Source organism: Pholis gunnellus (assembly GCF_910591455.1).
Source record: "Pholis gunnellus genome assembly, chromosome: 10".
NCBI classification, from domain to species: domain Eukaryota; kingdom Metazoa; phylum Chordata; class Actinopteri; order Perciformes; family Pholidae; genus Pholis; species Pholis gunnellus.
In genome coordinates, this window is record NC_136537.1 from 10,826,952 (window position 1) to 10,850,188 (window position 23,237).

Consider the following 23,237-nt stretch of genomic DNA (forward strand, 5'->3'; position numbering starts at 1 on the left):
GAGGCATTGAATATCAGCTGATTTTTGTCTGTATTGCCTATAGCAGTAACACCAAAGGAAGCCTGTATGTAAACACATTCAAATGAAAATAAAGTATCACCAAGGTGAAAACAAGTAAACATTGTTAAATTGTCAGAATATATATGCTTCGCTCAATACTTTATGAATGGACAGGAGAGGTGATGCACAATGCATGCATTATTAGTAACGGCCTTATCCTTGTGCTCTGGTTACTTCACCTTCAGCTGAGACCTGGAATAACCAGGCAGACAGCACAAGGTGTTTGTAATGTATCGGTGAAGCACAGGAGACCTTCAACATAGGCAAAGCAAAAGGACTGGAATGTTAAAGCCTGCCACGCAATCAACGAAGCAGTCACAGGATTACAGACATGCCAATATTATGGAAATGATTGATGATTTAGAAAATGATAACCACCTATATCAGGAAAACAGACTAAAATCAACCCAGAAATCAAATCAAACTGAATATTACAAAATGTCTGCAAAAAGAAATAGGATCAAAATGTGCTTCACAGAAAAATAAACAGCAGTTTATCAACAACAGCAGCAAAAGCAGTATTATTTTTTAACTTCGAGAAACACTGGAGCTTACTTATAGTAAAGGGGCCCATGTACATTAATGGGAAATAATCTGATAATGCCTAACTCGTACACCTGGCACCTCCAGCTACACACTAGTGCAGTGCTAATACATATAATAGACAACTGGATAAGGGCACCACAAAAGCACGTACCCAATGCCGACAGCAAGAGCTGCAAAATTAAAGCTTACAGTTCCCTTCCCATTGAAGACAAGGAAGGTCATCCTGCTTTTGTGAGTAGCAATCATTTGAAATTCCTCGTACCTAAAATCACATGTTGGGAGTTCTCATGCATAATATGTGCCTGGGTTAGGAACACTGTCACTCACAGACACCATCTCCCTGCTGAAAGATCTAAAAACAAGAACGTGTGACGTTGTATTCAAAGTCCCTCTAAAACCCAGGAAAACCAGCTCATGGACAGACTGTTGAGCAGATACAAGTCTGACTGTATGTTGCTGCGCCAAAAGTAGAGTGTGCTCGTCAAGAAAGGAGTAGTGGCGTATTCTCCCGTCCAGTTTCGATTATTTCATTTAAAAATAAATGCTCTGAAAGCACTATTTGATACAACACCTGCATAGGCAGACCAAGCTGAAGCTGGGCGAAAATTGTTTTTGTGCAAACACAACTGAAAGCAGATAAGAGTACAAAGGAAGTGAGAGCCTGTTACAGTGTGCCTGTACCGTGGTAAGAGCAATAATTCAACCTTGACTCCAGCTGAACCCCTGACACAGCGCTCCACAGAGCAGCTGTGTCTTATCCACATTCTCTTTAGGGGATACCGTACATAGTACCTACAGCACGCTTACCATTAACAATGGGCGAGCTTCAGCCAGACAGAGATTAAGACAAGGTGGATTCACACCTGAACCAATCAGCAACAAGACGCACGGGAGTTTTTGCGGTTGCCATGTAGATCGATAGTACTACCCAGTAGTGCGTGGTCAATCTGGTCCTCGGCAGCCAGAACCTCCCTGACAGCTGCCTCGAACGCAGCTGTGACGTTAGTGTCATCCTTGGCACTGGTCTCAAAGTAAGGGCAGCAGCCGGTCTCTTCGCACCAGGCCCGTGCTTCGTCCTCCCCCACCTCCCTCTGCTCCATGTCCACCTTGTTGCCGAGCACCACAAAGGGGAACCGCTCCGGGTCTTTAACATCCGAGTAGTACATGAACTCCTTCTTCCAGCAGCAAAGGTTTTGGAAGCTCTGCAGGTCGTTCACAGCGAACGTGAGCAGGCAGCAGTCGGCGCCTCGGTAGAAGGGCGTACGCAGAGACTTAAAGCGCTCCTGGCCGGCTGTGTCCCAGATCTGAAGAGTGACCAGGCGCCCGTCCACCTCCAGGTCCCGGTTTAGGAACTCCACGCCAATGGTGTGGAAGGACTGGGAGTCAAAGCGGTCTGTGACATAGCGGTTCATTAGTGAGGACTTGCCCACTCCACCGTCCCCCAGCAGGATCACCTTCAGGAGTAGGCTCTTCCCGCTCATCATGTTTCCTTCCGCCCAGCAAGGCCTCCACACCAGGTGGCAGACCAGGGTCAATTTAACCTAGAAAGAGTGAGAAATACTACACATTCAAAAGGGAAAACAAATCACTTGGAAATTAAACAATTCTCAGGAAACATTCAACACCCAAAGTCGTCTGAAGGTTTGACTTTGTGGATGATTCAGTGTAGATAACTAGGGGGGAAAGACTGCTGTTCTAGCAACATCTGTATTCGACCTAATAAGGGCCATACTGACGACAAATGACAGGGAGATGTGTAATGGTTGACTAGTTTCAGGGACAGGACAACAGGGGTGAAGGACCGAGAAGTCTGCCTGAGGTCTCTGGTTGAAGCTCTGTACTGTATGTGTAGTTGTTTACTACATAACAGTAATACTAAACGTGTACCATGTTTGACAGCCATAGCGTTGGACATGAACATGATCGTACAGAACTTAAGACAACATTAGTTTCATCCTAGTTTTTTCCTACGCCACAATAACAGGGGCGGGTCAAGTTAATGGGCTGACCACTGCACCTGCGCAGACCACAGACATGTACAAGCTTGTGACTAACGGCTAAAACTCTGATTAAACTGCTCCGTCGAGAGTCTCTGTGAAAACTGTTCATGAAGTGCTTCAGACCAGAAGTTAACTAGGAACCGAAACAAGTGAGAGGCTTCTAAAAAAACTACAATGCAGCAGAGACGAACAGTGTAGCGGCTCAGCAAGCATCCCAGCCAACTAACAAGCTAGCCGGCTAGTGTGGTGGCTTGTTGACATTCTACCCTGGCCAGGCTAACCGTTAGCTTCAGTGCATATGCGACTCAAAACTATATTTAAAGCAACAAAAGAACTCACGTTGCAGTGAGGTGATGTATCTATGATTGAATGCATTAAATACAAATAGGATAAAAAGCATGTATGTGGACTCACCCTGTTCCTGATAGTTTATATCGCGTGGTCCACCCTCCTCCCCTACATCTGACCGAGGTTTAGTGTCGTGATGTGCGCGCCCCCATCGAGAAGCTGCACGTGCACATTGCCCACACAAACCCCAGGTCCTAAAATCCGTGACGTTCACTTTTTTAAATAAATGATGTCAACAAAGTGTCACTGTGAGGCGTGTGGTTACTGTACAAAGCGCGTTTTGAAGTATTTCACCTGTGCTACTGTATACTTCTATATTATATACATATATACTACACTACAATTCAGAGGGAAATATTGTACTTTTTTACTCAGTTGCATTTATGTGACGGCGGTCACTCGTCACTTTTCAGATTAAGATTGTGTGCAAAGCAGACCTTGATTTAATAAGATATGATGTATTGTTATAGACTAAACCACCCAACTGTGTATAGATCAAATCTACCTCAACACAATTTATAATAATAGGGTACAACACTCACAGGGGCTCATAACAAGTAGCCTACTTTTACTCATGGTACTTTAAGTATATTTTGCTCCTAATACTTTAATACTTTTACTTAAGTAAGAACCCCAAAAATGCTTAAAGCAGAGGACACCTGTAAACTGTGCCTTTTAGACAGTGGTGGGCCGTCAGGGCCAGCAAGGCCTTCTCTGCTGGCTTAGACAGAATCACAAAGTTATAGCTATTTTATAATTTAATTATTTTTCATAAATACAATATTATAAATATTTTTACCATTAGCTTATTATCTCATTGCATAGCTACTCTCTTCCTCAGTTGCGCTGCTTCCAGCGCAGCTTGATTTAAGTAGAGCTTTTATCCAATCAGATTCCGCCCCAATGCTGTCTCTAAGTAAAAAAATCTGCCTAGAGGCCTTCAGAATTACAAGTGAATCCATTTGCAGTTTAAGTAAATGGGGACGATATTGTTGATTGTCATAGTGTTCAACCAATCAGATCTTTAGTTTGACATGTTGGGCGTATTCTTTGACATGTCAGAGCCTTCTAGCTGGCCAACAAGTACATCAGCATTAACGTGCGGCTTGATTGGTCAGTGGGCTAGCGTGGCTGTGGTGAAACTAGCTAGTAGTGATATGTGGGAAGTCTTTACATGACATTACATTTTTGGCATGTTTGGCGGTGACAATGCCAACGTGTTTTAGCGCCGCGTTTTCCTCGAATGTGCAGAGGCCTGTTGAATCGTGTTATTTGGATTTTATGTTATTCTACCTGCTTTGTTATCATATAAATATATGTGACTGGTTCTTGTAAGTTTGTTCTTGTCTTAATTACATTGATTTTGAATATATGCATTGTCCGTTAATGACGAAGCATCCCATCCTGCTGGCGTCATAATGAGGTTATTAGGAGGTGGCTCAACTGTAGTAGGACAGCACTGAAGGCCCAGGTATAAGATACACGGCCCGCCACTGCTTTTAGAGCAGTATATTTGACAATGATAAAGCTACAAGAATGCAATTACCGAGTAAAGACCACAAATGAACAACAACTTTCATACACTGACAAATCATATCATTTGCATTATTTAGTTCAAATCAATTAGGGAAAGCAAATGAAGGAATGACATGGATACTTTTTATTAGAGGCTTTTTTACATTTACTTCTGCAGATGTGACTCTATCGGTAGTATAAATGTACCAGACTGGCGCTGGCATTAGTAAACTTCAAAGCTGTTTTGACTTATGGTTCGATTTATTTTCAATTGTTTGTTTATGTATGGAGTAGGCTATTTTTTATCCTACATTTAAAACGAGCATGTTTTGTTTTATGTACCGTATCGATACATTTAGGGTTACATTTGTCCAAACTAAACATAGAGCAAATACGTGTTGCAGGTTGCAGTGGCCAGACGTTTAATAGAGCAGTACACACTCCGGACCTGTAGGTGGCGGTGTGGCGCGTGGGTTAGAAGAAAAGCTGAAACGTAGAAGAAGACTCCAGCTGTTTTCATTCCCTCTGTACCGTTGACCGAACAGTCTAGACTTTGTTATCACTGCTCCTCAAAAGGAGAATAACTGCATGTTTGCTGTTTGAAGAATCAAGAATAACGCACCTTCATGTGTTTGCTGCGGCGGTGATGGTAGGAAACAGTGTTTATGTTTCAATATTGGTTCGATAGTTGCTCAGATAGCACTGACACGTATAATTAAAATGTTAGAGTCAATATTGCTAATGTTTGTTAAACGACTTTAGCTGCGAGGGTAAATAATAACATCCACAATACTTTAATATGGGTTATGATGAGCGCCAAAACAGAGCGTGGGGTTATTTGCGACACTTATTTGAAACACATAAAAAAAAAGCTAATTGATTTGTTGGTTTGAATGGTGACCTACTTGTAATCTCTGTATTGTGTGTTGCTCTTTTCAACCTTGTAGATGGCGGGTAGGGGCAGGCTCGTGCCCTGTGCGTGTCTGGGGCTGTTCGGTGTCCTGTGCTGGGTCTGGGTCTCTTTTGCCTCTTTTCCAGATGACCAACATCCCCTGGAGGCCTTGGATGCATTGGACCGAGGAGCCTTTCAGCCCCAGAGTGCTTTGTCAGAGATGGAGTTTGCCTCCATCGGTCCATACAGAGGACCTGGCAACAATGACCGCCGCAACAACAAGGAGCTGCCCATCCTCCTTTGGTGGAGTGGAGGTCTGTTCCCACATTTCCCTGGGGACTCTGAACGCATCGACTGTGCCACATCCTCCTGCCTGGTCACAAGCAACCGCAAGGTACCAGAGATGTATAACCTCATGGAGCCTTTTAATGAAACTCTTGGCTCAGACGGAGAGAAGATGCATGCTCACATTATTAATAATCACGATCTGACGTTGTTGTGACCGCCAGTAATCTTGAGTTTGATCTTGAAAGGTCCAGCTGTACAAACGGACCGCATCCATCATCTTCTATGGAACAGACTTCCGGGCATATGAGGCGCCACTCCCTCGTCTCCGCCACCAGACCTGGGCTCTGTTCCATGAGGAGTCACCCATGAATAACTACATCCTCTCCCATGGACCGGGAATCAGGCTGTTCAACTACACTGCCACGTTTCGCAGGGAGTCCGACTATCCGCTGACCCTGCAGTGGCTGCCTTCTCTGGATTACTTGCTGGAGCCGGTGGTCGTGTCCCTGGAGCAGAAGAACCGGCTGAGGAGGGAGGGCCTGGGTCCTGTGCTCTACATGCAGTCTCACTGCGATGTACCATCAGACAGGAACAGATACGTCCAGGAGCTCATGAAGTATATTCAGGTACAGTACAGCGATGCTCCTGAGGGACATTTTTACAAAGATACATGCTTGAAGAGTGAAGCTGTTACCAGTTTAGCACCTGGGTTAACACTCTTTTGTAAAAGCCGTATGCTGCATAGTGAGCAGCAATTTTCCAATTATCATAACCGAGGAGGATTATAGTTCCACAATCCACACGCTGTAACATTGCTGTATATAAAATATGTGGTCGGCACATCTCCACGGTCTGTTATTCCTTCATTTAAAAAAAGGAAACAAATTAAGGTTTACTAAAAGTAAGGTCTGCTCTCATCCTCCAACATTTGTTCTCAAATAGAATATTTGTTTTGGTATTTTTTTGCCTCTATACCTGTCATGAAAATCTCACGACACATTTCTGCTCGGTGTTGAATACCATTTTCAGTAGTCTCCTCAATTTTGACCCCTGCTATAGCCATTCTTTAAAATAAACCTCAACTGGATCACATGCACTGACAATCTGTAGCTCTTTCTCGTTTCCACTTGCACATACTTGTGCACAAAGGTCAAGAGGTCAAAAATATGAATCCTCACGCATGCAACTGCAGTAACACCTCTGTAAATGCTTTGTAAATATAGCCTGTGTGGGATTTTTGTGAATCCCCATCAAGGAATTAAATGTTAGATTTCAAGTAGAAACGTCTAATCAGGATTTCTTGAAAAATATAGACCATTTAAAAAAATGTGAGAGTATCTCATTAGTAATCTCATTAGTAAAGTATGGTCCCCATCTCTCTCCTTTCTCACTCATTGTTTTCCTCTCCATAGGTGGACTCTTACGGGAAATGCTTGAACAACAAACCTCTGCCTGCACATCTGGAGGACACGGCCACAGCTACCGGTGAAGAGGCCAACTTCATGAATTTTGTTGCGCGCTACAAGTTCCACCTGGCGCTGGAGAACGGCCTGTGTCCCGATTACATGACAGAGAAGCTGTGGCGGCCTCTCCATCAGGGCTGTGTGCCGGTCTATCGAGGCTCCCCTGTGGTGGCAGACTGGATGCCCAACGACCACTCCGCAATCATCATAGATAACTTCCCCTCCCCAAAAGCTCTCGGGGAATTCCTCAAACATCTCGATGAGAACGACGGTGAATATGCTAAATATATAGAGTTCAAAAACCCCAGCCGCATTACCAACCCCCGTTTGTTGGAGGCTCTGGAGACCCGTGAGTGGGGGGTTAATGACATGAGTAAACCCAACTACCTAAATGGATTTGAATGTTACGTGTGTGACCAGGAGAATACACGACTGGCAGCAGAACGAGCATTTAGGAAAGCCCCGAAGAAGAACCAACCGCCTCAGTCTAAAATGGCCAACAACTCTCACATGGGGTGCCCCCTGCCCAGCCCGGGGTACGGAAATGTCAAAGACGTACCTGCAGATGATGGGTGAGTTTGTCTTAAATGATCCACTGTGCCAGGTGTGAAAGCCTTCTACTTTCTGCACTTTAATGTGAATAACAATGTCCCGAGGGGAGAGCCATCAGTCTATTTTTATGGTCTAATTAAAATATCCTCTGTGATGAGCCTAATCTGTTCGTGTATCTGTCCGCAGATGGTTGCAAATATGGCCTCAGGATTACTGGCAGAGCCTGGACCAAGCAGAGGGGCTGGACTCTTTGATAAGACATAACGAGTCCGACCCTTCGCTGCTGTGGAAGCACATCCAAAACATTGCTGTGAGCAGAGCCAGAGGAAAACACTGACACAGGCCTCGAAACAAACAGGAGGCTGGAGCGCATCCAGGATTACAGAGGTGTCCCAATATTATGCATCCTCTCTGTTTGAATGAGGGAATGAAGCAGAAATCAGGAAGACTTTTGCACCTGAGCCAAAAACTTCCTATATTTTGTTCAGCTGACATGATAGGTTTGTCCTTTATCCCAAGTTCAGTGATGGGAAAATAATGTTCTAGATGCTAATATTTCCAACTCTTTTTTATTACTATAACTGAGGTGCCATCATTGCCCTTACTGCGCCTTGGATTGTTAACATTAACTGGATGCAGTGCAGTTGCTCCACAGAGGCTCATTCTCACGGGAGGCAGGTTTTCATTGGACTGGGGCAGAGCCGAGGGAGCTCTGCCTAACTGTGTGTGAAGACCATCAAGACAGCAGCCAATGAAGTGCATTAGCTTCTTTACAGTTACTCAGCAGGTTGCTGATGGTTATTAGCTAAAGTCACATTTAATGTACACCGCTATTTGAAGTGTCTATGCAAGGAAAATATTATTTCACCAAGAAGTGGAGAAAGGCGAATGTAAAGTTAAGCCCGACTCCCCTCTGGGAATTCACCACTGCTTTTGCTCAGGAACAGCTCATCTAATGCATTTCCTTTGGCGGTTACTTTACCACATGGCCCGAACTGTTTTCTGTTACATGATGCTAAGATAAGATATGTATGTGCAATCGTTTTTTAAAAATGCTTTTCAAAAACATTTAACTGCTCGAGACTCCATGACAGTCCTGTGTGTACTGCTGGCACACTGACTTTGCATCACATGTTTATAACAGGATTATATAAATCATTTTATTTTTTTTAACAAAGCATCATACATGTAAACACACACTATTTTGTATCAAGAAGAGAAAAAGAAGTAAACATTTTGTAATAAAGTCATTTTTTGCATAACGACTGTGGCTAAATTTGTTGTTGCCCACTAGCCAGTATTAGTCTGGTCACAATAGATATCCTTCATAGTTTAGGCAGATACAGCTTCCACCACCAGGAAAAAAAACAACACAAGCTTGTATATCATGTTTGAGAAAGTTAACCTAAAGTAAGAATCAACATTAAATAGTCATATTGTTCACTATTACAACCTTTATGATCACCCTAAACCACATTATCCCTGAGTTCAAACCAAACACAGTCCAAACATGCGAGTTCCCACTTTATATGCAAATGAACATGAAGGGTACGAGGATAAGAGGCTGCAGAAGGGCTTCGATAATCAGTCCAAGGCTTTGCTGTAGCAGGGTTCGCAGTGGACTTTCCCACCATGTAGGAACATACCGTCGAGAAGGTCTCCCATCGGCTTACTGCACACACCACACTGAAACATTGGGAGAACGTAAAAGAAAATGTACTCGTGAGAAAATGCAGTGAAGAGCAGTGTTTTTATCGCATACTAATTTACTGCTCCAAAATACACAATAAACTGGTTCAACCCTTGATTCATACACTGGCAATATGCAATAGCTAAATATCATTTGTATTCAAGACTTGTAGAGTATTAATGTAGTACTAGTAAAAAAAAGTATTAAGCAAATTTAAGTTATATTATTATTAGTTTTGGGAAATGCACTTATTGGCCGTTTTGCCAAGAAATAGATAAGAAGATCGACACCACGCTCATGTCTGTCATATGAAGCTACAGCCAGCAGCTGGTTAGCGTAGCTTAGCATAAAGAGAGGAAAGATGACAGCAACATGTCGTATTAACGCTTTTATGAAGCATTAGCGCTGCTGGTAGGTGGATTCTTGAACAATGGATAGTGTTTACACTGACTAAAGCTATAACTGACGTCTGTAACATCACATTAACTCTACGGACATTAGAGAGTAGTCTCTGTTTTCCTCTAACTCTCTACAAAAAGCAAAGAAACACATTTACCAAAATGTCAAACAATTCTTTTAAGGAGAACAAAAGCTCACTTCCTCCAGGTCAGACCCTTCAAGGACTTTTTATAGTCCAATAAACACAGAATTGCATCTTCATAGGAGCAGACAGATGAACTACCTTGAAGCAGTCGGGGTGACAGTTGATATTGAGGTGCTCGATGGTGATCTTGGCATCATTACCCACCGTCTTTCCACAGAAGTTACAGGTGGATGACAGCTGGCCACTGGGGAGACACAGCGATTGAGACAAAGTTACTTTGGCCACGACTCAAGCAGCTCTCGTGCAACTGCAGCTCTGTCTGGAAAAAATAACCTGCGACCCTTTCTGTCCTGTGCGAGGGAACTTAATCAGTGTAAATAATCCTTTGATGTCCCCGCTTTGCCTCCTAATGAGCTGACTTGTTGGAATTTCTGCCCTACTGCTTACACATATCTAGTTCCGGCAGAATTGGAAATAACAAGGCAGGAGGAGAAGGGGCTTAGGCTTATGGCTGGTTTAATAAAGCAGGTTAGGGAATTGTGTTGTTACCAGGAGTAAGTGGAGGAGCTGCGTAAGAGAAATGTCAAATAATCTCACTCACTACAGAAACAAGAGCAACTAGAAAAGAAGAATCTGAAGAAAATGTGTATTTTCTCTCTCCCTGCTGAGAATTTGCATTTGAATCATTTGCAACAGCTGAAGTTAGAGTTGAACTGGCAGTCACAACACAAACTGAAAATAGCTGATGTGGCAGTCACAATAAAACTATTGAAAGTAAATGAGATGACACTTTAAAATAGAAGTGCTAAAGCAGAAAAGTGTTGAGAGTAAAGTTGAGTTCAGTTTTTAGGTTGAAGTGAAAATGCTTAGAGGAGCTGAAAGTGTCAGGGAAGAATTGAGCTGGAAGTGTCAGTGCAAGAAGTGTCGACTGAAGTGTAACAGAGCAGTTTAAGTAACTTGTGTATAAACAAGGGCGGTTGTGGGTTAGAAGAGCTGAAGTTCTTTTTTTTTTCCAAAGGTGAAGATCTAAAAAGGTTTGAAGTGTGTGTCGAAGTGTAAGCATCAAAAGGAGTCAAACTGGCAGTTGATGTGTAATGGGTGAAAGCAGTTGAATCGTCATCTAAAGAGCAAGAGATGAAAGCAGCTGAATGCAGGTAGAATAATCCTTTAGGGAGTTGCGTTATTACCTGGAGTAAGTGGAGGGGCTGCTGTAAGAGTAACCGGTGGAGCTGGATGTCAAATAATCTGACCCACTATAGAAAAAGGAGCAGTTATTAAGTCATGGTAAGAGCAGCGCTGAAAGGTTTATTGAGCCGTACTTTGTGTTAAATCAATATTGTTATTTGATTGTGTAAACAAGCTTGCATTGTTCCTACCTATCGGTGTTGTCTCTGACATTATGCAAGGACAGCTCTGTTGCATTGACATACTCCTTCACGTACACGAAACCCCTTGAGCAGTAGGCAGATGAAAGACAGATTGAGTTAATATGCATAGTTAAAATATTAGCTTTCATTTAAATGTCTAGTTTGTTCAAATCACTCACTTTTTGGCCTCAGGTTCCGGTGTTTGGACACGCTGGTCTTCTTCTGTCTCGGTCCTGGAATAGGTTTCATAACTGGAGACAGAGTGCAAGCAGTGTAAGCCTCGTCTTTCACTCACTGACAACAGCAGTGTGATGGGCTATACAGAAGGACTCTACATCTGTCAAATGTAACTCAGGAGGTAATCATTTTCTGCCATCGCTTGTTAATGGCGTGCTGTTTAACGGGCTGTGATTTGACAAAAGGACATCCCTAATACACATCATTAATCTGACATCTGGAGACTGATAATTAGAGGGAAGGAAATGAGGGCAAATTGAAAGACAATGGGAGAGCCGATCTTGTCATTTAACTTCGGTAATAGTCAGGCGTCTGTCTAACCAGGAATCATGCAGGAATTGCAGGTCGCATTAGATCCAGCCTGCAGTATTCAGCAGATAAAAGCTGCATTCCCAAAGGGTTCGGCCTAAATTTCTCACTCCCTAACTTGCAAACACAGTAAAAGGGTGGTGAAAGTGTAAAATCAAGCCCAGATGGCCTAAATATTAGATGGTTTGTGTTTTTAAATACATTTAATTTCCATGCAGTACCACAAAAGACAAAAATCTCCAGTTGAAGGAGACTGTCCTTCCAAAAAGGAAGAAAATCAGCGGACCAAAAAGTAGAAAATAACACTCTGGAGAAAGTATCCTTGCATTATGATGTGTCTGACATTAAGATCATAAACTTACCGATCCATAGCGGGCTGTTGGTCACTGTTTATCTCTCTGGAAAGTAAAGAAACTATATTAGACTGAAAGTGTAGGCTGTAGGAGTCAACAAGCCGGACTCAATCCAGTGAGCAAGAACTGTGCAGTTTTTATAGATGTACAAGGCTGATCTTTCTTTCTCTGCTGATCCAGAGGGGTCTGGGTTTATTTACCAGGTGTGGTCTCCTTTCTATTGTACTGCAGCATTGCCTCATTCTGAGCCCTCTCCTTCCCATGCATTGTTGTTGCAAACATCACCCAAATGCTTCTCACGCTGTCAATTCCACAGTTTTTCATCATAAGAAGTGAGTTTTATGAATCAAATCAATCATTCAAACCTGATAGTGGTGATGGTTGTGACCGTCTCCGTCTGTGTATACCCTGTGCTGCAAAACAGAAGACAATCCTGTATTATAAGAAAGTCTGGCAGTACAGAAGAAGTGACTGTATGAGGTAAAAAATAACAAGTTGAAAAGGAGTTGATTATTCTCAGACTAAGCTGTGAAGAAGTTTTAACTTGCATTTAGCTTGCTTTCAATTAAATGGTTGACAGGCCTCGGATTTTAAGATGCTGTAATGACTTCCTGCTGGAATTGTGAAAAATAAAGTGGTTTAATATGCATTTAATGAGCCCAGCCACTGTGGAGATACCTTTCCTTCTCCTCCTCTTCCTTCTCCTCCTCCTCTTCTTCTTCTTCCGTAGTGGTAGTGAGAGTATAGACAGTGGGTGATGTCCACCTGTCCCATGGGGAGTCATTCTCAGTGGACCTTAAGCACAAAAAAAGACATTATGTTGTAGCATGAGAAGATGACTAATTTACACTCCTAATATTGTTAAAAAAAAAAAAAAAGCCTTTAAGGGGATCCGTTTACCGCAGTTGTGAAGAAAGATGGTAACAAATATATGTCTGACCTATTTTCATCGGCACCAGTGCACAATGTGTTCTGGCTCAATGAGTAGTTGCTACAAAAGCCTAGTTAGGAGGTTATGGGAATAAAAGGAACAGATACACACACAGGGCTTTTAATAAAAAAAGATGACTTACTTTCTCTCAAACATGACCAGATCTACAGTTTGGCCTCCTGGTGCAGCTTCTTGGCTGAGAGGGGGACATACATTGAAAGGCTTTTAGCACATAATGGACATGGATGGGTGCGTGTAGATGAATGAAACATAGTGGATGACATTGTGTGGAAGTATAAGAGTAAATCAATGTGTTTCATCACCTCTCTTCAGTGTTAGCCTGCTGAGGTGGGTTGGTGTCCCATGTGCGTGCCCATGACCGGTGAGTGCTGAGACCGGAGAGAGAGGGAGAAGGTGTAGAAGTTATGACACATCAAGCATATTAGACCGTAATGTGTGCACTTTGAGAGAACCATTTCCATTTCCCTGCATGCGTCTCACTCATACATTCATAACATAATTATGCACTAAACTCAGTTTAATACCTTGTGGTGTCAGTGTTGATAGGGCTGACGCTGTCTGCAAGGGGTTTCAACGCATTACTGCTAATACTGTCAAACACACACAAAGAAAAGGGGACAATGTCGTGAAGTAAAACATTAGAATTTCAGGAAATGGGGTGCCCTGGGGTTTAAAGCACCGACTATGACGCGCAATACCCCACTGCATCGTCGTTGCATGCCGTTGCCCATTTTCTGTCATCGCTCAACTCTCTAATAAAGACATAATGTGCCCAAACACACTTTAACAAAACTACAGGTGCACACAGGGAACATGTCACTGCCACACTCAATATAAAGAACATTTACAGTTTAGAGTTTAAGGTTATTTGATTAATCAATTAGACAATTAATTACCAGTAATGTTGCTGATTGATTAAAAAATGTCAAGTCATTTATCGAACAAACATAGCCCAGATTCTCAAACGTGATCATTTCTGCTTTATATCATAATTTTAATACATTTGGGTTTTGGACCGTTTGTCAGACAAAGTAAGCAATTTGAAGAAGTCACCATGGCCTTTTTTTCATTTTTATGATTTTCAAACTAAATTAATTAAAAAAACAATCAATTTTGAAAAAGTTAATTGGTATTCACTTAATAGTTAGCTGGATCACAGAGCAGGTGTTAGATGAGTGCAACTTACTCGGTTTCTGGACTTGGATCTTTGTTCTCCATGAAAGTAAATGATGCTCTGAAGAAATAATAATAATGTAAAACATGAAATCAACATAAGTGTATCAATAAGGTGTAGCCACAGAGCTCAGTGTGTCTAGTATACCAGCTGCTGATTATGAATACAAAGTATTGCAATGAAGAATAAAGTGCAGCAGTTGTAGTAATTCTAATATTATGTAGCAACATGATAATATCGGTGCTACAAGCAAAGGTTGCAATATATAAAAAGGGGGAATTTGCATTATCATTCCAGTACCTGTTGCTGGAAATATCAGAGAGAGGCTGGAGCAGGTCAGAAGAGCTGCAATGGAGAAAAGTGGCTCATAATCAGAAACTGCTGCATTATGCATGCCGAGATGCTATCTGGCTGGCTGGAAAACAGTCACAGCTCCAAACCAATATGATTACCTGTTAGAGGATGTGGTCCCTATCGGATATGGATCAAACGGATCAGCCGAGCTGAAAAACAATTTCACACTGATTTCACTCTCAATTGTCAGCATGGCCCATCTTGTGTCAAAGGAATTCTGATCACATTGACTCATAATGGAAAGATTTAATGCAGTTTGAATGGTAAACAGAAACACAGAGGAACCCGGGGCCAAACTCAATCCACTTCAGAATCTGGATGTCTTTGACAAATGGAAAGACTATTCTGCTGCTGTTAAGGTTTTCTTCACCCAAAATGAACCCTGACATCAGTCTATACCAATTACCGAAAACTAAACAGATCATTAATATGATCAAATCTGTTTTCAGATTTTTTACAAACAAGAAATGATTTCCTAAACAATGATTTTTTTTTTATCATTAAACATTTATGGCATTAGAATTAATTGCCTATTAAACTGGAATGAGAATCTATCTTACAATTGAATCCCATTTTCAAGCAGTATTAGTGGAGTAAACTATTCCTAAACACGTATATACATATTGCATCCACTTTAACACAGACCTCTTAAAACACCAGCCCATATGTGACGTGGCAGTAAATAAAATACCTTGACTCGGTGACTGTGGTCGTCTTACGTGAGCTCCATGGATCTGCTTTGTCCTCTTGGCTGCACGGAGGCGTGAGATAAAAGTAAGTAAGTAAGGAGAGTGGTACAGATGAATGGCATGAGATGGGAAGGGAAAAGAGGGCAAGTAAAGGTGAGTGTGGTTCTTCTCATACACTATTTACAATGCCAGTCCATTAGAAAAGATTGGAACCCACTGAACAATTTAACGAGCATCAAAAACATCTGAACATAGTACAGAGCAGACTTTCTTTCAGTGTGTGTGCGTGTGTGTGTGTGTTCTCATACCTTTTGTCAGTAATGATCACAGTTTTGGTGGTTATAGTGACGGTCTCTGTGTGGCTGTCGGGAGGAGAACCACAGCACAGTTGCAGACAGAGTTAGTATAAATCAGTACCAGGCATATCTGGATAGAATGCATTTCTTAGCAGGAACAGCTCTGCATAGATAGATAATTGTTTAAGAGCAGCCTGTCATCTCCTTCTACCTTTGTGTTTCATCTGTCGGTTTCTCCTCTCGCTGCATGCTGAGGCTGGCGGAGACAAAACAAAGCAGCAATACTAATCAGTACAGAACATTCTCTGCTATTTCCAGTCGCGTCGAAGATAAGACGTGGCTTTCTGTTTCAAAGCGTTACTCAGTTGCTTCAGGAATCTGCGACTTTGTTTCTATCTAACACGGTGCAGGGGTTAAAATAGAATGCTGGAAGTGGAGGAGCCCTGATTTATGGATCAAACTTGAGGCGGATGGGGTTTATTAAAAATCTTACACCTCAGGGAGCCGGGACGCTTGGCTCCTTCATCTGCAGTGATAAGAATTAATGGTACACAAAGATGGGAGGTATGGGGAGCAGAGGCTATCACAAGCCTGTCTCTGTCTCACCTGCGTGCCTCTGTGTTGATTGGAATGACATCGTTAGCCAGGAGATCCAGGGTGCCACTTGTCTTTGCTGGGTTTGACTCACTAAAAATGTCAAACACAAAAGTCAAACACAGAGCAGAGTTTGTGCGCACGCTTCCTTTAAACCGTACCCAACTCTGGCAAAGTAATTTAAGGTAATGCCTCTGCTTGCTAAGGACAAGGGAGCTATTGATTTTGTACTGATGAAAGGATAATACTTTGCATAACATCTGTATTTGGGGCTTGGGTGGGAAAGAGCTCTCTTCCTTTACCTGTTTAGTCCACTAAGCAGATTCTGACTCCAGCGTCCTGGACTGGGGGGGACGGGCTCTGCGCACTCCTCTGGACTGCGGCGGCGGAAGGATGAGAGGAAGAGGAGATGGTGGCGATGAACAAAGGGGGGTTTAGGATTCAGAGGAGATTTCAGGGCAAGAACAGGTCAGTTGAGGTAGAGGAGAGAGGGGGGGTCATTAGAAGTCCAACAGTGCCACCTTGTGGGTAATATTAAGAGCATTTTCTAACGCGAGGCTTTCTCAAAACGGCAAGAATGTATTTCTAACTAACCCGTTGGTGAGAGCCAGGAGATCATCCGTCAGTGGTATACCGTTGCTGAGCGCTGGAGCTGGCTCCTGTTCAACACTGCTGACAGCAAGAGAAAAACAAATGAGTGCAACTGCTTTGGCACGCACGCGTACACCTCTATATTACATTTATAAGTACCACATGTAATCAAGTCTAATTAGGGAGACCCTCTTGTGTGAGGGAGTTTAAGGCACCTGAAATAGAGATGTGGAATATTTTGTGATTAGGTTAAAGTGAACACAGTGGCAGCTAGCCATTATCTCTTTTCTTGCCAATCCTGCTATGCCATGAATGAGGAAGTTGTTGGTTTCATACCCGTTCTCTGTGGTGTGTCTGTTTGCTGAACCTGCTCCTTTCTCTGCCATCACTGGCTCATCATCCTTAAAGCTGGAGAGGAAATACACTCTTATTATCAGATGCTTGTTGAGGCTGGAACATAAAAAAAAAATGTCTTTCCATATTGGTTTCTGCTGCTTTCATCTTTTTCTTTTGCCAGTACCTGGTTGAACTTGAGTCGAAAGAAATGAGAGTGTCGGACAAGGTGGTGAGCGTGTCAACACTGGAGCTGTGAAAATATATGGAGAACAAACACATGACATTCCAGGGCAGCTTTCAATCATACACGTGAAAAGAATAAGAGCAAACATGCACAAAGAAAACCACATGAAGGCATATTCAAAGCTTTGCTTACAAATTATGATATTCATTCATTGTATTATATAACAAATATCTTGGCAGACTTTATGTTGATGTTTGAGGCTCATTACCACTGAGCTAGAGATAAAGTATACTGATGAAAACACTATGCAATGGTGGAAGTATTCAGATTCAGATTCAAGTATTCAGTGTGTATTTAGTTGAAGTTTGTATTTAATATATTAATACACAAAGTACTTTTACTTTCCACCACTGATACTATGTTAAAATATGTGGCAGCACTGATTTTGTTTAGTAGAAATCTGACCTTGGCTTTTGAGATGGTTTCGGTGCCATTTCTGGTTCTGGTTTGGTCTTCACTGTGATCTCTGTTACAGCAGACACTGGGAAAGGTGACAGAGGGACGGGTGAAGCCGGGGCAGGGGATGCTGGAGTAGGTGATAATGGGGCTGGTGACGCTGGGGTGAGTTTAATCATAGGGGGCTTAACCCGCCAAGAAATGTCTGAATCCTTGGGTTCTGGATCTGTACGGACTGCTTGAAAACACTCTGGGATGAGCACAGGGAGAGGAGTGGCCACCTTGGTGTAGCCTGGTTCCATGCCTTCAGACGGGTCATTTTCTGTCACAGACACTGGTGGGGGGTCATCCTTCACAGGCTTTGGAGCAGATGACAGAGGGACGGGTGAAGCCGGGGCAGGGGCTGCTGGAGTAGGTGATATTGAGGTCGGTGACGCTGGGACAAGGTCAACCATAGGGGGCTTAACCCGCCAAGAAATGTCTGAATCCTTGGGTTCTGGCTCTGTACGGACTGCTTGAAAACACTCTGGGATGAGCACAGGGAGAGGAGTGACCACCTTGGTGGAGCCTGGTTCCATGCCTTCAAACGGGTCATTTTCTGTCACAGACACTGGTGGGGGGTCATCCTTCACAGGCTTTGGGGCAGATGACAAAGGGACGGGTGAAGCCAGGGCAGGGGCTGCTGGAGTAGGTGATATTGGGGTTGGTGACGCTGGGACGAGGTCAACCATAGGGGGCTTAACCCGCCAAGAAATGTCTGAATCCTTGGGTTCTGGCTCTGTACGGACTGCTTGAAAACACTCTGGGATGAGCACAGGGAGAGGAGTGGCCACCTTGGTGAAGCCTGGTTCCATGCCTTCAAACGGGTCATTTCCTGTCACAGACACTGGTGGGGGGTCATCCTTCACAGGCTTTGGGGCAGATGACAAAGGGACGGGTGAAGCCAGGGCAGGGGCTGCTGGAGTAGGTGATATTGGGGTTGGTGACGCTGGGACGAGGTCAACCATAGGGGGCTTAACCCGCCAAGAAATGTCTGAATCCTTGGGTTTTGGCTCTGTACGGACTGCTTGAAAACACTCTGGGATGAGCACAGGGAGAGGAGTGGCCACCTTGGTGAAGCCTGGTTCCATGCCTTCAAACGGGTCATTTCCTGTCACAGACACTGGTGGGGGGTCATCCTTCACAGGCTTTGGGGCAGGCTCCACCACCTTTGGTGCCACCGGCTCCTTAACAGCAACAGCTGTCTTAACACTGGTGTCGACTCTGTAAACAACACAGGCAATCAATGAGTTTGAAGAAAGCACTTGTTACGCTGGCTTGTAGAAACGCGGCGCAGGGCTTACACTTTCCGTGGTGTGGGCTCAGGCTTGGAGGCAACAGATGTGACGGGCAAGACGGGGGAGGGGGACAGAGGGCTGGCAGGTGCTGGTTTCGCAGCTTTCTGATCATCATCAGTAATCTCCACCCTGCACATTTATAGCGAAGCACAAGTGTGCACACACATGAATGCATGTGTGGAGTTGGGCGTGCACACACATAGTTGACAGACAGAGTTACATTTGAAAACTTTGACTCATGGGTTTGTCTTTTGTTTTTAAGGGGTGATAGAGGGAGCGTTTACCTTCTAGCCACAAATGCTGGAATGCTGTCGACCGAAGAGGTTTCGGGCTCCGTTTCTTGAGAGCTGAGATTTTTCAACAAACATTTGTCAGAAATTCCTCCAGAAATGCCCAATATTTCATGTGCGAGTGAAAAGCACAATTTCTCAATGTCTTTTTAAAATATGCAACTCACTTCTATTGAGTGTTAAGATTAGCATTGGGAGAGTGACATAAGACATACATACTCATGTTTCTTAGCAGCAGAAAGCACATAAGACCGTTGCTTGACTGAAGATTTCTTCAGAACATTGCTGGCAGCCTCCGTCCTACAAAATGAGTCATTATAATGTTAATGTAATCTCTTTCCCGGGGCATGCGAGTTCAAATTGGATGTCGTGCTTTTGCGTGTGGACAGTCATACCGTTTCTCCTGCTCCTCGTTGCTAAGCTGGTCCTCCTGGTTCTCTAGAGTGGGCCTCACAGCGTAGGTGGCTCTAAGGGAGAGAAGCGCAAACACACACCTCATGAAAATACGTTCTCACTCATCTGCCAGTGGTCAACTGGGAATCTGATTCGTGTGCGCTCACATTTTCTTGTAGCTTTCTGAGGGTTTTTTGATCAATGGTGTCGTTGGTCGACTGTCAAAAAGAACAGATCACATCAAAGCGGGAATGTCTAGTCACACGATTAACTTTGCTTGTTTAAGCAGGAGAAGCTCTTACTTAAAGCTGTTGTTAGTTGTTGGAGCTGGAGTAGGCTTGTCTAGTTTAGTGAAAACGCCTCTGAAAGAAAAACGTCACTAAATTCATTCATTTTTTCCATCAATGTAACATATAGTTCAATTACAAAACGCCCCATTTGGTCCTATTTTTAAGTGCTCAGATAAATCTACCATTTGGTTTCAAACTGGATTTATTAATGTGCAAGTGTTATTCTTACCTAATCAGGTAGCCTGCTGACGGTGCTCTAAATTCAAAACAGAGACTCATTGTCAGCACAATCGTGTTGTGTTGGGGTTAGGTTTCCAAGTGCTCGTTAGATAACTCTGTGACATTAGAAATCTGTGTTTACCTCTCAGCGTCAGGCTTGGTGGCTGGCGGTGTGGATGTTGTTGGTGACGACACTGGACTGGTCTCAATGGGTTCTCCGTTCACACGGCTGGCCCTTACTTCTGCTAACCTGCATGTTTTCACAGGAACTTGGTTTTTGTCTATTCAAGTGACCGAGTAATGGATAATACGTACGGAACCCTACTTAAACACGTGTCTCACCATGGTTTCTCCTTGTCGGTGTCATCCTCAGGCTCAGCCTCACTGCGGCGCTGCAACCAGCTGCCGTCTCCCTTCAGCTTGGTCCGCACTTTGGTGGTACGGAACACAGATTCTTTTCCCACCTCTGCAACACAAACACGTGCATGTCACATACCACCCCACACACCATCTGAGATATTACACACACGGTAGGCTGCATCATGAGGACATCTTAATCACTGTATGCTTGGTAGCATGCGTGAAAATCAGTCCCCTTTGGGCCAACACACAACACAATAATCAACCACTTGTATTTTTGCATTTACTCAAGGCAATGACAGATCAGAAATGACAGAGTCATCAGCTTGGCGCAGAGGAACGCAGGCGGACGCGCTCTGCTTTCATTGGAGGAAACACGTCATCTCACATTCACATCACACCAGTCAACCTACTCACGTTTCGACATGCTTCTTCTAGCCGAGTCTCTCTCTTCTTAGTTCTGTTATCTATACAAGCCACCTGAAAAATATATGGAAAAAACACATCTTGAATTTGCAGAAAATTGAAATTTATTACGACATTATCTTGTCTCAAAATGGCCCTTCCCAGGCCATGTTCCCTCCCAATGAAGGACATGTGCTCTGTATAGCATTCCGCTGTGTCATCCTTTAGACATGTAGATGATCCTGTCTGACCACTTTCCCAAAAATACTGGTGTTGCCTAAATACAAATGGACTCAGACAACTACATATATTCATGATCCTTTGTGTTTGGATACAAAATACATTTGCACAGAATGATTTATGTGGTAAATATTGCTTCCTTCAATACATATTCAAATTAAAATGACCACTCAGTTATTTAAAAGGTCAAAAGTGGACTACTCAGGGGGAAACCCACTTCCCCTGGGAACTGAAGAATAAAGTAGGCGCAGACTACAGCTCGTGCAAATTTGTAAAACCAAATTCAGGATGCAAATATAACGTGTAAAACTCCTGGGGCTGTGAAGTCACTCCTTCAAAATCATGTCGCCACAATATCTCTGGAGAATATTGTCCACAACAATGGTGACGGAACAAATACACAGAGGGCTCAGAAAGCATATTTATCTTAGGTTTAGCACATCGGTCCACGGAGGATAAATGATTGATGAAGAGCAATAGCATTTAAGACAAACAAGGAGCAGGACAGACAGCTCTGCTGACAAGCAATCATGATAGGGAAACACCCAGAGAAAATGAGAGGGCAAACACCGACAACCACCGGTTAACACTCTAAACAAACAGTTTACGTAGCATGGTTGATTACTTTTAGATGTTCGGTTCTTACAGCTGCTGATAACCGACGCTCTGAATACAGAATCGATCCATATACTTTAAATCATGTTGTGAATAACACACCTGCCAGCCAGAGCACCTACCTGCTTTCACTTTATATCCAGCAGAGAAATGTCCACCAAGCTCAGTCGAGAGTCTGCGACTAGTGTGTCCCTGAGTGCGGCTGGTGTGAGTAGAGGGAAAGTCTTTCTCTGTCAGACAGGTGTCTCAATCCCTGTGCTAGCAAACAGGTACGGGCGTGAGCACCACCAAGCCCAGTCATTCAAGGAAGATAGATGTGGGGTGGAGCAGAACGTGTTTATCTATGCGAGTGTGTGTGTGCGTAATAGAGGTTGCTAAGAACTCCTTTTTGTTTACTACACCTGCACTGTGTTCATGGGAGTAGGCAAGCACATACCTGTCGTACAGGTGGCTGATATTCAATTCTGAGAAGAAGAGGCAAAGGGAAGAGGGCGACGAGGTGCACAGCATGGCAGACATAAAGGAAACATCTCCTGTGGGAACGCTCCTCTCGTGCTCACTGGGTAGGAAAACCCCAGGAAGCACACACACACACACACACATCATTAAAATGAGATCAAGAACAACACTCACACAACCGAACTGAGACAAACAAACAGTGGCCCACACGTCAATAAGAAATAACATCAAAGCCAATCTCATTTGGATGGTGTTGAATTCTAATTTTATATTCGAAATAGAAAATTTTTACTTTTCATGTGTTTTTGTACAAAGAAAACTGAAACCACCACCTTAAAGTATATCATATCTTACATAATCAGAGTCTAGTAAAAATCAATCATGACTTAGTTTAACCTTTTGTAGTTCATATTCTAGGGCGGAGGGCAGACAAAGCGTTGTACAAACTAAATGTTTGATCAATGTGAGTGACTGTGTCTACGCTCATGCCATTGATCAACAGTATGCACGGATTGGCCGACCATTGTTTCAGTACAAAAAGCAACCTCACGCATGTCATACATTTACAGATACTTTTCGACTCAGAAAAGAGTGTGAATAGATTTCGCAACATATGACAGCGAGGGGGGGGGGGGGGGGGGGGACATTTGCATGTCTGAGAGCCAAAGTTTCACTCTGGTGAGAAGCTCGGCTCTATTATCTACCTGGATCCGTCTCTGCCCTGAACAAAAAACCAGTCAGACGGCCCTGCCTGTGGCACCGACTCTAGCAGTGAATCATTAGGGAGCTGCTTGCGCGGAAATAAAACGAGCATTCAAACTATCTGAACATAACTCCCA

The 23,237-nt window shown here is 43.3% G+C and overlaps 3 protein-coding genes across 4 annotated transcripts; 1 reads left to right on the plus strand and 2 right to left on the minus strand.

Annotated features, from left to right (window-relative positions):
• Positions 1-1,478: 1,478 nt before the first annotated feature.
• On the minus strand, positions 1,479-3,058 carry rab9b (RAB9B, member RAS oncogene family; the record flags this gene model as incomplete). Its single annotated transcript, XM_079168078.1, has 2 exons — positions 3,021-3,058; positions 1,479-2,147 (listed from the first exon to the last, which is right to left on the minus strand). Exon 2 carries the CDS (start codon positions 2,088-2,090, stop codon positions 1,479-1,481), a length of 612 nt encoding a protein of 203 aa, XP_079024204.1. The 5' UTR covers positions 2,091-2,147; positions 3,021-3,058.
• A 1,930-nt stretch (positions 3,059-4,988) lies between these two features.
• Positions 4,989-8,653, plus strand: pofut4 (protein O-fucosyltransferase 4). The gene is made up of 5 exons (XM_079167379.1): positions 4,989-5,118; positions 5,417-5,755; positions 5,895-6,275; positions 7,062-7,684; positions 7,851-8,653. Exons 1-5 carry the CDS (start codon positions 5,116-5,118, stop codon positions 7,999-8,001), a joined length of 1,497 nt encoding a protein of 498 aa, XP_079023505.1. The 5' UTR covers positions 4,989-5,115; the 3' UTR covers positions 8,002-8,653.
• Positions 8,654-8,805: 152 nt separating this feature from the next.
• On the minus strand, positions 8,806-22,232 carry znf185 (zinc finger protein 185 with LIM domain). Of its 2 annotated transcripts, none has more exons than XM_079167378.1 (34): positions 22,062-22,232; positions 21,097-21,159; positions 20,662-20,785; positions 20,462-20,569; positions 20,330-20,356; positions 20,113-20,172; positions 19,978-20,028; positions 19,813-19,884; positions 19,637-19,717; positions 19,412-19,474; positions 19,134-19,256; positions 17,800-19,053; positions 17,335-17,400; positions 17,151-17,222; positions 16,818-16,892; positions 16,526-16,600; positions 16,236-16,316; positions 15,841-15,885; positions 15,642-15,695; positions 15,336-15,395; positions 14,743-14,793; positions 14,591-14,635; positions 14,303-14,350; positions 13,641-13,706; positions 13,419-13,484; positions 13,238-13,291; positions 12,843-12,959; positions 12,530-12,577; positions 12,174-12,209; positions 11,445-11,516; positions 11,275-11,349; positions 11,086-11,151; positions 10,037-10,142; positions 8,806-9,350 (listed from the first exon to the last, which is right to left on the minus strand). In XM_079167378.1, exons 2-34 carry the CDS (start codon positions 21,104-21,106, stop codon positions 9,249-9,251), a joined length of 3,453 nt encoding a protein of 1,150 aa, XP_079023504.1. In that variant the 5' UTR covers positions 21,107-21,159; positions 22,062-22,232; the 3' UTR covers positions 8,806-9,248. The 2 variants fall into 2 exon arrangements, with proteins under 2 accessions (XP_079023504.1, XP_079023503.1); XM_079167377.1 differs by having other exon boundaries at positions 16,818-16,895.
• Positions 22,233-23,237: the final 1,005 nt, after the last annotated feature.